General features: G+C 43.2%; 1 protein-coding gene across 1 annotated transcript; it reads left to right on the top strand.

The window, feature by feature from the left end:
- The first annotated feature begins 2,269 nt into the window (after nt 1–2,269).
- LOC140594836 (uncharacterized) lies at nt 2,270–14,169 on the top strand. The gene is made up of 7 exons (XM_072731923.1): nt 2,270–2,339; nt 3,944–4,078; nt 5,628–5,768; nt 8,118–8,231; nt 10,550–10,684; nt 11,806–11,919; nt 13,155–14,169. The coding sequence occupies exons 1-7, from the start codon at nt 2,270–2,272 to the stop codon at nt 13,469–13,471; spliced, it is 1,026 nt and encodes a 341-aa protein (XP_072588024.1). The 3' UTR covers nt 13,472–14,169.
- Nucleotides 14,170–15,974: the final 1,805 nt, after the last annotated feature.

The following is a 15,974-nucleotide window of genomic DNA, read 5'->3' as shown; positions in this document are numbered from 1 at the left end:
GTGCTGGTGCTTGCAACTACAGCTGAGGTCGTGTGGCCAGGCAAGGCCCTGGTGCCCTTTAAGATGGAAACACGCACGACTCTTGACACGCAGATATTTGTGGTGGTGACTTTTCCACACGGAGAAGTGCTGTGGCTTGGGGGGGTTCTGTCCCCAGATTTTGTTTGTCCAGATGATCCTCGGGGACACGTATTGCTAGTGGGCGCACTAGCACCTCCAACAGTGCGAATGGTGGTGTTTCCCATCACAGTGCCACCTGTGATGTGGGCAGGTGAGCCCCAGGTGCCTGGGTTTAAAGTGGCACTAGAAGCATGTCCAAACACTGGGATAGTACCTGCCCTTCCTATAGCAGCAGCCATGCTGCCATGAGATGGATTAGAGGCTATTTGACCAAGAGGAAGAGCAGAAGTGGTGCTGGATGTCCCCTTCAGTCCTGCCCAGCGTTGATGCTCCAGATGCCTGTGAGCAAATGCAACCTGGTGTGGATGCATTAACCCCATCCATGGGGATTGCAGGCCCCTCAAAGGTCTGTGGGCATGTAGTGGTAGCCATCAGTGGTGAGCCACTGGGGATTGCTGGCCCCACAGACGTCTGAGGGCCTGTAGTGGTAGCAGGGACTGAAGGCCCCACAAAGGTCTATGGGCCTGTAGTGGTAGCAGGGACTGCAGACCCCACAAAGGTCTGTGGGACTGTAGTGGTACCATGGACTGCAGGCCCCACAAAGGAATGTGGGCCGGTAGTGGTATCCATGAGTGGTGGGCCACTGCGGACTCCAGGCCCGACAAGGTCTGTGGGCCAGTAGTGTTAGCCATGAGTGGTGGGAAACTGGGGACTGCAGGCCCCACAAAGGTCTGTGGGCCTGTAGTGGTAGCAGGGATTACAGACCCCACAAAGGTCTGTGGGCCTGCAGTGGTAGCAGGGACTGCAGGCCCCACAAACGTCTGTGGGCCTGTAGTGGTATCCATGAGTGGTGGGCCACTGGGGACTCCAGGCCCCACAAAAGTCTGTGGGCCGGTAGTGTTAGCCATGAGTGGTGGGAAACTGGGGACTGCAGACCACACAAAGGTCTGTGGGCCTGTAGTGGTAGCAGGGATTACAGACCCCACAAAGGTCTGCGGGCCTGCAGTGGTATCCATGGGTGGTGTGCCACTGGGGACTCCAGGCCCCACAAAGGTCTGTGGGCCTGTAGTGTTAGGCATGACGGGTGGGCCGCTGGGGACTGCAGTCCCCAGAAAGGTCGCCCCTAGTAAGTGAAGGGAATGTACAGAGGCAGCACCCACTGGGGCCAGAGAAGACTGAAGGAGGCTCAAGACCATGGCCTGGTTCTAGTGTAACTGATAAATAAAGGTAAATACAGATTGTCCCTGAGGGAGGGGGTTGTATGTAGTGGTGGATGGGAGGTGGGATGGAGCTAACCACAGAGTTTGGACTCTGTACAGAGCCCAGCAGTTTCCAGAGGACATACAGTGAGGCCTGGAACAGATGCCTGGAGAATGAGACTTCTAGGCTTGACCAGAATAGGATTCATTATGAGGGCCAGGGAATGTAAATCTAGGGGTTTTCTCTTTCTCCAAACCTCTTGGGAAATAATTAGGAAAAGAATAGCAAAAGAGACAGTGGCTTGTTGTAAAATACACGAGACTCTTCCCAGTGGTGGGGGAAAATTCAAAATATTTTAGGGTGTATGGAATTATGAAATGCCCTCAAATCCACACCTATACACTCCCATATACCTCAGCTATAAGTGTTTCACATAAGTTAAATCATATTACTAATAAGATCTAATGTGAATTGTTTTCTATCATTCAGGCATGGTTGTAACCCTAGTTCTCTCAGGTATTGCCTTCTCTGTGGGGAGATTCAATGATGTGGTTACTGTAGATGCAAGAAAGAATGTGCTTTAGTTAATCCAAGTCCTCTTTGCTCTTGTTTTGATGTCAAGTGCAAGATACACAAAATCAAGTTGATGATAGTTCCCATGGATGAGAGCAATGGCTCTAGTCTGAGTTGTGGCAGTCCTTCAATCCTGTGAGTAGCAGCAGGGTTCCTGGTGTGTGATGACGTAATCCCTAGGTCACAGAACACTGATGCTGGCTTACATCATAATAGCCCTGTTGGTATACTGAGCACTGACAGTTATTTCGTGAGGAAGTAGTTTGTCAAGTGATTTGTTCCTGAGTGTACACGTGATTCTTCATTATTGGTAGCCGGCTCTCTGAGTTTCAGGGAGAAAGTTACTGATTGGAGTCACTCTCTGGAGAGGTGAACCATGAAGCAGAAACGAAAAAGGAAGCATCTAGAAAGTACAGGTTCCCCCCAAACTGTCAAGAGGTCAAAAGGTATGTGTTAAGCATCTTCTCTGAGCATAGGGTGACAAGGAACTGCCTGTAAAGAAAGGAGGAGAGAAGAAGGAAAGCGGGGGAGGGATGTGTACATATGCTAGTCTTTCTGAGGGCTCAGGTAGTCTCTGAGAGTCAAGAGAAAATTCAAGTGACCAAAACCTTGTCTCTGCAGCTTAAGACCTGTGCCATCTCTATGTCACTCTGGGTTACTGCACTACAGACTTAGTGAGTGGCTGATTAGTACTGTTTTTGTGGAAATTGTATTTTCCTATATTTTATTTCTGTCTAAGGGCATTGATGAAGTATATGATGTTACTATAAGTTTTCTAGTAGTACTTTCTCCTGTTAATGAAGAATAAAATGTGGCTCATAGAAGTAAGGAGAAATTTTTAAAAGAGCACTTGAAACTGGTTGTACAGGGATGAGAGTATAAAGTCAGAATTTACTTACTCAGAAGCAAAAAAGAATTTTGTTTCAGACTAGGAGAATGTAAATGTGGGGTTCCTATCTAAAATGCAAGAAAAGGGCAGAATATGTACATATACCACTGTTTAATGATAATGGTTAAATTGAGGACATTGTTTCCCGAAACAATGGAAAACTGAAGTAGTTCTGGTTACTATGGAAATTAAAAGCAAACCAGTAACATCTATGAGGAGAAACCATTGTTCAGTGGTGGGGAGTTGGGGGAGGGCAGATTAAGGCTAACCCTGAAGTTACAAGTGTTGTCTCCTACTTGGGAAGAGGACTTGATATTTCCAACAATGTTTGTGCTTTCTGGGAAGAGAAGCCTGGAAAGTGAGGTTATCTGTATTTTACCTTCAAAAAAATTAGTCCGTGTTGAGAGTTGTTATTGAGTGTAAAGTATGAGGCATGTAAAACATGTACTCATAACTGCGTTTCACATATACACACATATAGAATATAAATATGCCAGGAAAAGGTAATTAATATCAAATATAATTGCCCACTTACTCTGTACCAGATCCAATTATTTGCCTCTCAAAAACACATTACGTCCTTACGTCATTAGTGAGAGTAGATTTGGCTGTTGTAACTAGTACACAAATGAATCGGTTTCTCGCTTTATAACAATTCAGAGTATATAAAAAAGGAATATGGCAAGTCTCCAGGGCTGATAGAATCTTTGCTATCATCAACCTGAGCTTTAAAATAGACCCTGGATTATCAACATCCCAAGTAGTTGGAAAAGTGAAGAGCGTGGAGGGACCCAGAAGAGGTATTTTTGGTTCTGTTTGGAAGGGTCACATGTCATTTCCACTCATTTTCCATTTTCAAAAACTTAATCCCATTGTCAGAACTGCCGCAAGAGATGCTGATAAATCCAATCTAGTAGTATGTCCAGGTAGAAAGGAGGTAGCTTGCACTTTCTGCTCCAGTTACAAGGAACATTGTACAAACCCAACTCCGCCTGATATAAACACAATAAATGAACCATATTATGCTCTCCATGAAAATGGAGGCTATGTGTGTTCACTAAACGTGTCTTGTTTATACTCTTCTTGTTTGTTTAATGGATGGATAAATTCGCAAACTCCAAACATGGGCCACATCTTTATTATTTTTGTGTGATTTCTCAGCAAGTACTAATTTGCAAGAAGTTCTACAGCAAGAACAAAGCGCAGCGGCCTCAACTTCAGGCCAGACAGCAGAGGACTCTTCTTCCTCTTCAGAAAGCTTCTGCACCTCCTCCCAAGAAAAGCTCACTGGTGCTGGTAAGGAGAATTTATTGAATAAAATGGAATCTAGGCAGAAGCGAGCGATGAACTGAGTGATTCTGATCATCAGGTGATAAAAGGCTGACCAAAACAGAAAGGAACTCCAACTGTATCTCTGTCTTCTTCTCTGACCAGTGGTAGAAATCATCAATTGCAAGGGAAAAATACTTAAAAGGAGTGGAGTAATCCCAAAAAGATCAGCAGAGAGCAGTGTTTTATTTGAGGAAATGGTGGGAGAGGGTCTGGGTATGAGAATATTACCAGAGAAACATGGAAGGGTAGGTCAGTATCAACCAGCAAAAGCACATATGTTATCAGGAAGGTGTGAAAGTACTAAGAGCTTGAAACAGGCCAGAAGTGGTCAGATCCTCAAGTCATCCAGTCCAAGACCCATCTCTTTCATGTATTTTGATAGCCAGTGTTGTGGCCTTATCCCGGTGCAGACTCCCTGCACTCCTTATTCTCATCATTCCTTTCTTTATAAGTTCCATATGCATCTCAATTCTCGATGCCATGTTTTTGTCCCTGCTACACAACACAGATAATTTTTCTGACTTCTAAGACCCAGGCTGAGTTATCCCTGTTTTTAAATGTCATACAAGCATACAATGTATAGTTTTTGTCTGGTTTCTTTCACTCACCATTACATTTGTGAAATTTATCTAATATAACTAATTTATATATAAATATAGATTATATCTATGCATATGTATTAATATAAATATAGTCTCGAAGTTCATTTATTCTTTCTCTTAAAACCTTTGATTTTCACATCCTCTAATGTCATTTCATTCTTCTCTTATTTTTCACAAATACGCCAATTCTAGTCTCAAAGAGGATATTAACTCCTATAACAAAATATAAACATTGAAATCCGTAGACATAGGACTCAGGATCTGTACACAGGATATGTGCTAAACTGAAACACAGAAAGCGCACATACCATTATCACTTACACAAAATTCATCTCATATTCACATTCACAAGCACCAAATCAATTACACTTTAAGCCCTAGCTCTGCTTAAACCAACATGTTAGGAACATATAGACACAAAGCACGTTGCACCCATCACACCGTTTTGCCACAGTAGGTATGTAATGCACATATCAGACATATCCATAGGAGGTGATGATGATATTTAGCAATTAACTAATGAGCAACGAGCTTGGTTAGCATGGAAAGAGAGACATTGACATAAAAATAAAGAATGTGTTCTTCAAAAGTTAAGATTTTGTCTCGTTTGAGGCTGTAAATCTCTAGGAGGTAGAATGCAGAGGATAAAAATGTAACAAATATAAAGGAAGGCAAATGGTACTGAAAATTCTAACCAAGATGAATGAATATGAGGACCCATAGTAGCAGGATCCAAAGAGAAGAATAGGATGCTGAAAGATACCAATTCTCCGCCCAAACTAAAGATTACTGTTCAGAACAAAGTAAGTATTTCCATAGAAGTCAATGGGAAGAGTAGGTTAGGGAGAAGAGTATAGGAGGGGGAACAGAATGGAACCAGCTGTTTTTCTGTCTAATATTCAATTTTTTAGGAATCTCAAAATCAAGCAAATGTGATTCACCACCTGGCCCCTCTTTGGAAGACAATACTCCGGTCCCAGAGGCAAAAGGTGAATCCTCTGAATCAAAAAACTTCTCCTGTTATTCCTCCTTGAGTCATCTGTCTTCTGCTGGTAAGGGGAAAGTCTGGGCAGATTAGGGCCTGTCTTCTGCTGGTAAGGGGAAAGTCTGGGCAGATTAGGAGCCTGAACAGACTGGGAGACATCCAGCTCAGCATCTCTCAGCGAGTGGGAGAAAGGTACACATCAGACCCAGTTATAATTTTATCCTCCTCTTTTATTTGGGAATCCGAGTCTCTTCTTCTTGTATCCTCACTTGGAACTTGGAACTGAATACACACAGTTTTCATGGGGCAGCGCAGGTGGCTCAGCGATTTAGCGCCGCCTTCAGCCTGGGGCCTGATCCAGGAGACCTGGGATCCAGTGCCATGTTGGGCTTCCTGCATGGAGCCTGCTACTCTCTCTGCCCTCTCTCTCTCTCTCTCTCTATGTCTGTCATGAATAAATAAGTAAATAATCTAAAAAAACAAAAACAAAAACAAAAAAACCAAACAGTTTTCACTATCAGACGATAGAGGGAAACTGTGCATTCATTTTGGGGAAAATATCATTTATTGAGGGATGTATTCAAAACTGCTGTGATGTCAGTTAAACCAACAAGCAAAGAATTAATGTAAAATTAAACCAAAGATTGCAGTACTCTAGTAATTTCTGAGTGAAGAAATGTAAGAGAGCTCTGAAACATTAGTCATCCATGTAAAAGAGTCTTATAGGTAATGACTTACTGAACATGAGCTCCCATGTAAAACTACAAAACACATAGTCTAAAGTAGATTCTGCAAACACAATGAACACTAACATTTAGCTTCAAAGAAAATCATTTAATTGAACAATAGGAATGGTAAATAAGAATGTTTATATGTAAAACATATAACACTATCAATAAAAAGATTTAAAGAACCAAGTTTTAGAAATGAGAAATAATGTTCTAGAAATCATAAAAATGTGGATGAGTTAAACATCACATTTGTCAGAGGAAAAGAACATCTGTGACCTGAAGGATAGAGCCAGGGAATTACTTACAGATATAAATCAGAGGGATCAATACATTGGAAATATAAAAAAAGGATTAAGATAATGAGGATAAATTGTGAAAGTATGACATATCAAACTAATGATTGTTTAGAATGTAACAGAGAACGTAAGACAGATAAAGAAGTAACTGCCAAGGATTTTTGTCAGAAGTCTGGAAGACACATACCCTTAGAATCAGGAAACATTATTAGGAAGCTCGTTACAGAAATGGCAAAAATAAATCTACACTAAACTAAATACACCAAAGCCAATATTCACAACCTCAGTAACAAAGATGTTAAAGCAAGTGGGGAGAGGCACACAGTCTTTCAAAAGAATGGTGATCTGTCAGACAGTGACCGTATCCACAGCAATTATCTAATAACAATATAAGATAATGTGCTGGATGAAAAGAACAGTCCCATCATAAAGAAAAGAAGGGTGAAAAAAGGACATGTGTCAGATAAAAAGGTAGAAAAAATAAAGATAAAAAATTTGAAAACACAGAACGTATTTGGAAAGATGAAATGGAACCCAGGAACGGAAGGTGAGCTGAGAAGTCTGTGACTTAATGCAAGTAGGTTTTGATGATTTCCACACCCAAACCAGTAATCACTGATTCACAGATAATGAACCAAACAGATGTAACTGAAGGACTGGATGACAGTCACATACAACATGACTGGGAGCTCAAGTATTCTAAGCTCCTCATTTTGCACAAAGAATGGGTGGCACCATTGACTCAAATAAACAACTCTACTCTCAGAAAGGAAAGGAAATCAGGTAAATAGAGCCTGCCCATTTGTAAAGCCCCTAGTCAGTCCAGAGTATGTGGAGCATTTGTTATCATCTACCGAAGGCTTTAACAATTTGCCACAAACAGTGGATTAAAGACAACAAAAATGTATTCTCTTATGTTTCTAGAGGTCAGAAGTCTATAATATGGCATGTGGACCCCTCATCTAATCCCAAATAATGTTCCCATCTCGGGGTCCTTAATCTAATAATATCTACAAAGTCCCTTGGGCCTTAAAGGTAACATTATGGACTCTGGAGGTAGGATATGGGCATCTTTTGATGAAATGCGTGAGACACAGTGACGTATGTATAGTCAGGTAAACAAAGACTAAAATATATTGACTGTACACTGTGATGACACAATTTCGAGACACACCGCAGGGGTCTCAATAAAGACAATGGACATATATTATATCCAGCTAGCCAGGAGCACTTGGGAAAAAGTAAACATGGTCGAATACTTCTATTTTGGAGCTTTGGCCAGAAAAGAGACTATCATATCCATGAGTGTCTGACACAGAGTAAGCAATCCAAGTGCCCTGAATATATGAAACACTAGATGTATCTTTTTAATTTTAATTCAATTCACAGAAATCTTAAAGAAGCAAAAGGATACTACACAGCCTGGTGAGAGTACCTCACAGGAAGAAAACAATGCCGTCGTCTCAAGTGACCTCCCCTGTGCCTCTGACAATCAGAATACTGGTAAGTAGAGATGTCTGAACTGGAGGTGGGGAGTGGCAAAGGGAGATGTAAGCGTGGCTGAGGGTCCAGCTGAGCATTTCTATTTACAGACTCATAGATGAGAGATGTAAAGTGATCCAAGCCCATGTCCAGATTAGAGGGATAACACAAGGTCTTTTTTCTCTCCAGGAGACGTTCATTGCATGTATATAAAACAAAGCCTGGAGATTCAAGGGGAATCTCAGAAAGGACAAATATCCATAAGTGCAGGGCCATGTTTGCAAAGATGGAGTCTAAAGAAATGTCAGATCTCTCTGAGAAATGGAAATATCAACTCAGTCTGAACCTGAGAAGATGAATTCTGTTGGTCATAATGTGGGCAAATCTCTGACAGCTGGTGTGAAATGGGCCAGCAAAGAACAGATAGGGCATCCCAGGAGGAACCAGTAGATTTGGCTTTTTTCTCTAAGAGAGGACTGAACTCCTTAGCATATGTCCTTTCATGGGGGAAGAAGGGGCAGAGATTTGAAAGAGACCCTTAGGTTTTTCTCCAACAACCTCCTAACCCTCATGAGCACACAGGAATATTTATTCCATCACATACTCTACTAGGCTTAGCACAAAGTCCTCTCACAGTTACCCCTATTGACACTTGTCTCTTCATGTCCCATTCTCTGTTCCCATGCATTTCGTTTCTTTCTTTCTTTCTTTATTTTTTCTAAGGATCTTAATCATATATTCACGAGAAACACATATAGAGAGAGGCAGAGACATAGGCAGAGGGAGGAGCAGGCTCCCTCAGGGAGCCCAACGTTGGACTCAATCCCAGGAAGCCCGGCTCATGCCCCGAGCCAAAGGCAGGTGCTCAACCACTGAGCCACCCAGGCATCCCTCTGCTCCCATTTCCTTATACTCTCAGACAGACTCATAAATTCAGATCCTCATATCTTGAACCTTCACATCTCATTTTGCAGCATATGTATTCCTCAAGTTTGCCTTCTCTAATGTCATTCCTTAGATACTGTCATCTCAAACTCACACAAATAATCTCACTCTTGTGGAACTTCATATTTCACATTAACAGTGAACAAAGCCAACACAATCAGATAACATCGTGTAAAACTCCTCTGTCCCAAGTCGCTTAGGCCCCTCATGTAATTCCACAATCTAGGACCTCGCGTGAAGTCTTGCCTCTATCCTTGCCTCTCTCCTAGCACTTTCACAATCTCAACAGATCTCACAAAATTACCCATGTGCATATCACTCTCATAAATCAAGTAGAGTATGTACAACTTGAACCACTGTAGTACATGACACCCAAATCACTCATACCACCTTCACATATACAGGAATATGCTGTACCATCCTCTAATATATGATGCTCATGCTACCTTTACGTGGAATGGCCATGGCACCCATACGCCTTCTACATAAAATTGTTGAAGAAACATGACAGACACGTACACACATGAGACAGTATTCACCGAACTAGGTGCACATACTACGTCTCTAAAAATTAATCCACCCCCCACTGACCTGTCTCATGCCTATAACAAGACCAACCAGATACTCTCCAAGACCTAAGAGACAAAGTAGGTGCATCTTCTGAAGTTAGAATTTAGCTGTTAATTGGGAAAGTTTAGTGGTAGGCTTATGAGTATGGTCAGTATAGAGGCAAAAACTGATCAGAACAATGTGTGGGGAACATGAGGAAGATGACACCACTAACTAGGCCAAGTGACAGCTGAGCCATTTCGCCAGTCAGTAGCTCCTAACAGGGGGGCTGTGCCCATTGCTGGGAAGTGTCGTCTGGAGTCAGCTTCGGGGATCCTCCTGGAGTCTCCAGTCCTGCAGAGCTGTGCAGCAGAGCCCTCAGGTGAGGTCCCACAGGAGCAGATAGGTGGAAGAGGAGGCCAACAGATAGCAGTCTGTCATTTCTCTCCTGTAAATCCTAGCCCTGCCCGGAGGCAACAGGACCTCAGTATCATAAACCACAGGTGGCAGACTGAAGACCTGTTCTGACATACCTGCTCTGAATTTATTCTTGTGGGAAATGGAGTAGTAATAACAAATAATTTGGGCACCTTACCATGTGCCAGGCAAGAATTTGAGCCTCTGATCAACTGCAGAAAACAACCTAGGGCTCTCATGCTCTCATAGGTAACCAGACATTTCATTCCAGCAAATATTTTTAGGTACCTAGATTTTAGAACTTTGGATAGAAGCCAGACTATCATCTTCATGGGAACAAGTGCTGTGTGTGTCATTATACATGGTATATCTCGAATGTTTAATGGGGGCAAAGATATCATCTATCTGATTGTCCTTCTCTTTCCCAGAAGTCTTAAACACAGATGAAGACATTGTACTTCCTGGACCCTCTGGGTTGGCCCAAGGCCACAGCCAGAGGGCAGAAGTTTCAGACTCAGAATATATTTCCTGTATCGCTTCTGCAGACAAGCTCTTTGACAGAGGTAATATGGTGGGAGTGGGAGGGGCTGGGGGGAAATCAGGCAGGGAGGTGAGGCAGCATGTTAGCCAAAAATTAGAATTTAGTGCCTATGCCCAGCAATGCCATAAATGACCCCTTCTCACCAGGACTGTCCAAGGTCTGCATTCCTAATTAATACGCAGAAATGTACCAGGGAGGCATCCCTGTCTTGTTTGGAAGAAGCTCTTAAAAGATCTGAATGAGAAGATAAAATATCTAAGAGAAATGTGGAAATATATTTTCAGAACAGAAGTTTGGGCCATGACTGTGAAGTCTTAATTTGAACATTTCCAGCACCAGGGTTCCCCAGGAACCTTGAAAATTCATTTTACCTGCATCTGTACATTATTTATCTATCTTTTTTAAAGATTTTATTTATTTATTTATGAGAGACACACACAGAGGGAAAGAGAGAGAGCGAGAGAGAGAGAGGGAGAGAGACAGGCAGAGGGAGAAGCAGGCTCCATTTAGGGAGCCTGTCGTGGGACTCGATCCCGGGTCTCCAGGATCACACTCCCAGCTGAAGGTGGCGCTAAACCGCTGAGCCCCGGGGCTGCCATCTATCTATCTATCTATCTATCTATCTATCTATCTATCCATCCATCCATCCATCCATCCATCCATCCTCTGTGTGTTTGTATGGGTGTATAGATAGATACCAGATATCAGTACATACGTAGATAGATACACATGCAGAATTCTTCATAAAATTGTACCCCATGCCCCCTCATTGCACAGTGTCCTATAAGGAAACTCAAGCTGAGAATATCCAACTTTAGTGACTGCATACTGTTTTACAGGCATGGTTCTAAGTGTCCAATATTCTCTACACATGTCCAGAAATCTCACGAGATAATAGTACGATCATTCAGTATAAACACAGTTTTACTAATTATTATTTAATTATATTTTGGAGTAAGTGAAGTTAAAAGATAAAGTCACCTGAAAATCGTAGCATTTCAATGGAGAAAGTCACCTTAGGTTCTATGAGAGTTAAGTCTCATGTGTGGTAATGGTGTCTAACTTATAATATCCATTCAGTGTAGCTCTTTTGAGAAGATGCCACATCTCAGTGTTTGGTTTTGTTTTTATTCCTTTACACAGAATTCTCGAAGAACCAAGAGAATGTGCCTCAGCCTGAGTCTGTGGTCTCTTCTGGCAGTGAGATTGCAGGAGCAAAGACTTCTTCCTCAGAATACGTCTGCATCTCCCCTTCTGGTAAGTTTACCCTTGCTAAAGAGGATGGTAAGGGAAATACACAGGTAGAGTCTGAGCAGAGATAGCAGGTACAACTGAGCTGCTCAGCCCAAGCCTGACTTATCTTATTCTCCCCTTGAAAGCAGAAGAGGGCACAGGGCAGAGGCACTAGGACTGCAGCCCCTGCAGAGGAACAGAAAGGGAGTCTACCTTCAGGGGGAGGACCCAGTTACCGTTGTAGCTTCAGGTCAAGTAGAGCGCCGCAGTGGTGTGGACATTTCATCACGCCCTTCCCCCTCAGAGGTGCATGAACTCATCCTCACCCACACTCCTGCATCTGTATTCCTTCCTACCAGTTCTGGTCCCATTTCTCCTTGCCTTCCTTCCTCATTAACTTTTCCCAGTCCCTGGTGGCATGGCATAGGTACACCCTTGTCCCTTCATTCCTTCACACAGTCACACTCATCCACTTACACACTAGTACCTTAAGTCCTTTACAACCCCTTGTACAGATCACCTGTTTTAAATCCCTCACACTAAGCCAAACGGCAGAAAATGGATATACCCTGAGGAGGATGGACTTTCAGGTACAGCCTTTCTCATCCACATGCCACTTCACTCATGAAGACTTGGGCACTTCGCAGAGCGGCGTATTTCAGTAGCTCAGGTCACTTCTGCTGGCATTCTAAGTTACAGTGTCAACAGGAAACAGCATTATTCCTGCACTTGTTCACATGCTCTGTCACACTATGTAACACATGCACACACTCATTCACTGTCACCATTTACTAACATCAGAAACAGTCACCAGGGGTGCCTGGGTGGCTCAGTCATTTGAGCATCCGACTCTTGGTTTCAGCTCGGGTCGTGATCTCAAATTAGTGAGATCCAGCCCCATGTCAGACTCCACGCTCAGCAAGAAGTCTGCTTGTCCCTTTCCCTCTGCTTCTTCTCTCTCTGTCTCTCTCTGTCTCTCTCTCTCAAATAAATAAATAAAATCTTAAAGGAAGCGTTCAATCAGATGTGTCCCAAAACACACATGCAAGTCCACAAGACACACTACACCCACATTCCCGCAGAGTTCTAGCATGTACACACCTCAAATAAAACACACCACTCATAGAATGCCGACATACCACATGTGTACAAACTTCTGCTCCACACATCTGCATGGGAATATTCTCATGGCCACCTTGACACCTCCAGACGTCACATACAGACTCTATTTGTCTTACGTTTGAAATTTTCTTTCGTAGGAAGCCATCAAAAACACCAAGATGTTTCTCATCCTGGACAATCTGAGCAACATGAGACTTCTTCGCCCTTTCCATATGTCTCATTTCCATTCCATCTGGTCAGTAGTACTAAGCCCTCTGAGCCCTCAGTACAGCCACAGAAGGAAAGGCTCATGAAAATTTACTACATGCATGTCCAAATGAAAAGGGGGGTGGCTGTCTTAAGTGATCCAGAGGAAGAGCAGGAGCCTCCCTCAAAGAAGGCAAGACTAGAAGAAATGGCTGTTCCTGAAAAGGTCCATACACCCCGTCTCATGTGTGTACGAAGGAACTCCTAACTGGCAGTGAGTCCAGCTGGAACAGTGAAGCTCAAGAGGAAAAGGAGGAGGCTGACAGCCCAGCAGAGACTCCAGCTGTGGAGGAATGTCCCAGGGCCAAGACCCCCGAATGGCTTGTGGCCCTGGATAGTGGCTTCAGGTGCATGGGCTGCTGCCGGGTCTTCCCCAGCTTAGAAGCCCTACAGGAGCACGTCCAGCATGGGGTCACTGAGGGCTTTAGCTGCCATAAGTTCCATCTGGCCTTAGCTTGGCTGAAGAGCAAGAAGAACAGGGCAAAGAAGAGAAGGGGGGAGAATACCAGGAAGAGAACACACCGAGGCCAGAAAGAACATCATTCGGGCATGAACATGTCTTCATGCAAATAAACAGACTCTCTTCAGCCCCTGAGAGAGAGAAAGTAGAGTAAACCAGACTCTACCAAGGGGCTTTCTTTATCTTCTCTAAACAACCCTAGTACCACCTCTATTTATACACATCTACCACCCCGCCACTACCAGTGCACCAGCCAGCAACAGGAGCAGAGGACCCCTTTCCATTCTACCCACTGCTCTCCCAAGAAGGAGGGAGAAGGTGGGTCTCACCGTGCACTTCCTTTAAAGTGTCAGATGCAACTGGAGAAAAAGAAGCTACTCTTCTGCTATGGACCATTTCTGGCATTTCTGGCTTGCTTTTTTTTTTTTTTTTTTTTTTTTTTTTTTAGAGCAACCGGGGTTGGTGGGGGTGGAGGGGGTGGAGGTGAAGGGAGAGAGAAAATCTTAAGCAGGCTCCCCCCAGCAAGGAACCTGACACGGGGCTTATACTCATAACCCCTAAATCATGACCTGAGCCAAAATCAAGTCGGATGCTTAATTGAGGCACCCGGGCACCCTGATTCCTGGCAACTTTTAATGTGTTGCTTCCTGGAAGATCCCCATATTCTTTTATGAAGTTTCACAATTCCCATATCTTGTTCTTTATTCTCGCTACAGCAGCAAGTGCCTTATTCTTAGAGGTCAGTAGAGGGGTTAAACGTAGACGAAGCTGCAAAGACGTTGCAAAATGAGTGAGAGAGTATGGCTTTTTAGTCAATGGGATATAGGAAGGGCTCATCTTCTGGGGTCCAAAAGTCAGTTAGATTGGAGCCTGGGAATTGTCCTGAATCTTTTGAATCGTGTAGAGCGAATGAACATTTATCATAAAAATAAGAAAAGCTGCCTTCCTCATTGAATGGATCCTCTTCTCTGCTTTGGTTTTCTCACAGCAACACAGACCCATCACCCCAAAGATTTCAAACAACAGTATCCAGCACATTCCTGCAGTCTGATGGGAGTACAGACGTTTTCATGAGTCCCATAGCATCAAGGGAGGACTGGCTAAAGGTGGATGTACCTGATCCTCTGCAGCTGCTCCCACTTACCTGGTGAAATGTGGTGCCCAGCTCTGGAGAAAATATCCACAGAGAGTCGAGAGAAGCCCAAGGAATGCGGGGAATACCAGGCCCTCAGGAGCCCTGAGAGGAAAGAGTCCCTGCTCCTGCTGACTCTCCCCCACCCTGCCAGAAGTCAGGCACCGCTGAAAATCCCTGCACTATTGCCTTGTGGGGAAGAGGGCGGTATTGGTAGAGATGTTAGTCCTGTGGAAAACACATTTCTCCTACCTAGAGCTTTCACCAGTGGAGCAGAAGATTGATGACAGCTTGGCAGGATTCAGGGGAGGAGACTGCTAACTTGACAAAGAATCTAGTTTGAGTTCTGCTTGCGGCTTCTCAAATCCCTTGCTTTTACTGCAGGTGTGAACACCTGGCTCATGGTCTTACTCTCCAGCCTGGCTATAGATTTTTCACCCCATCTAACTTATTTCCCTCCTCGACATCTTAAATCCATGAATATGTGCCTGAAGACTCTGAGTTTGTGGTAGATTGTAATGCATACCCTTCCTCCCCTGTACTCGCACCCACAAGTTTCCGCCAGTGTAGTCTTTGTTAACAGTTTTACTTATTTTTCTATATCCTTTTCTTTATATGCACATATATCTTTCTCTGTATCGTTCTCTAATACGTTCACCTGCCTGGTTATTTGACTGGGGGACAGACATTCTTATTACTGAGAGAGGAAAAGCTACTGCACAAATGAAACAAAAGCAAAGAAAATACCCTGCTTGGCTTTTCTGGACACATGTATGTTTACAAACACTTGATATACAGTCATAGGAGAGAGGATGGAACACCCTCATCAGGGATGATCAAATGTGTGTGTGTCCACAAGGGTGCCCCAAAGTCATAATCCAGTTTTAACCTTAATAATTTTAGAAACATAAAAAATAAAAAAGTTTTTAAAAATAAAATTTGCATGTTGAATTATTTGCCTATAACTTACACTTTAATTGTGTATTTTCAAAGATTAATTTTAATTTTTCTTTGTCACTTTGCTTGTCTTCAACTGGAGGGACAGAAACAAAAAAATTAAAATGTTCTTTATAGTTCACAAAACTATATAAGAGAAAGGACATTGAAATAGTTCAACTT

This window comes from Vulpes vulpes, chromosome 12, assembly GCF_048418805.1.
Source record: "Vulpes vulpes isolate BD-2025 chromosome 12, VulVul3, whole genome shotgun sequence".
Lineage (NCBI taxonomy): Eukaryota > Metazoa > Chordata > Mammalia > Carnivora > Canidae > Vulpes > Vulpes vulpes.
This window is presented reverse-complemented; position numbering and strand designations above follow the sequence as displayed.

Coding starts and splice junctions, on each gene's coding strand:
- LOC140594836 (XM_072731923.1), top strand. CDS start 2,270: ATGAAGCAGAAACGAAAAAGGAAGCATCTAGAAAGTACAGGTTCCCCC. Junction 8,232..10,549: donor CTCTGACAATCAGAATACTG/GTAAGTAGAGAT, acceptor TCTCTTTCCCAG/AAGTCTTAAACACAGATGAA. Junction 11,920..13,154: donor CGTCTGCATCTCCCCTTCTG/GTAAGTTTACCC, acceptor TTTCTTTCGTAG/GAAGCCATCAAAAACACCAA.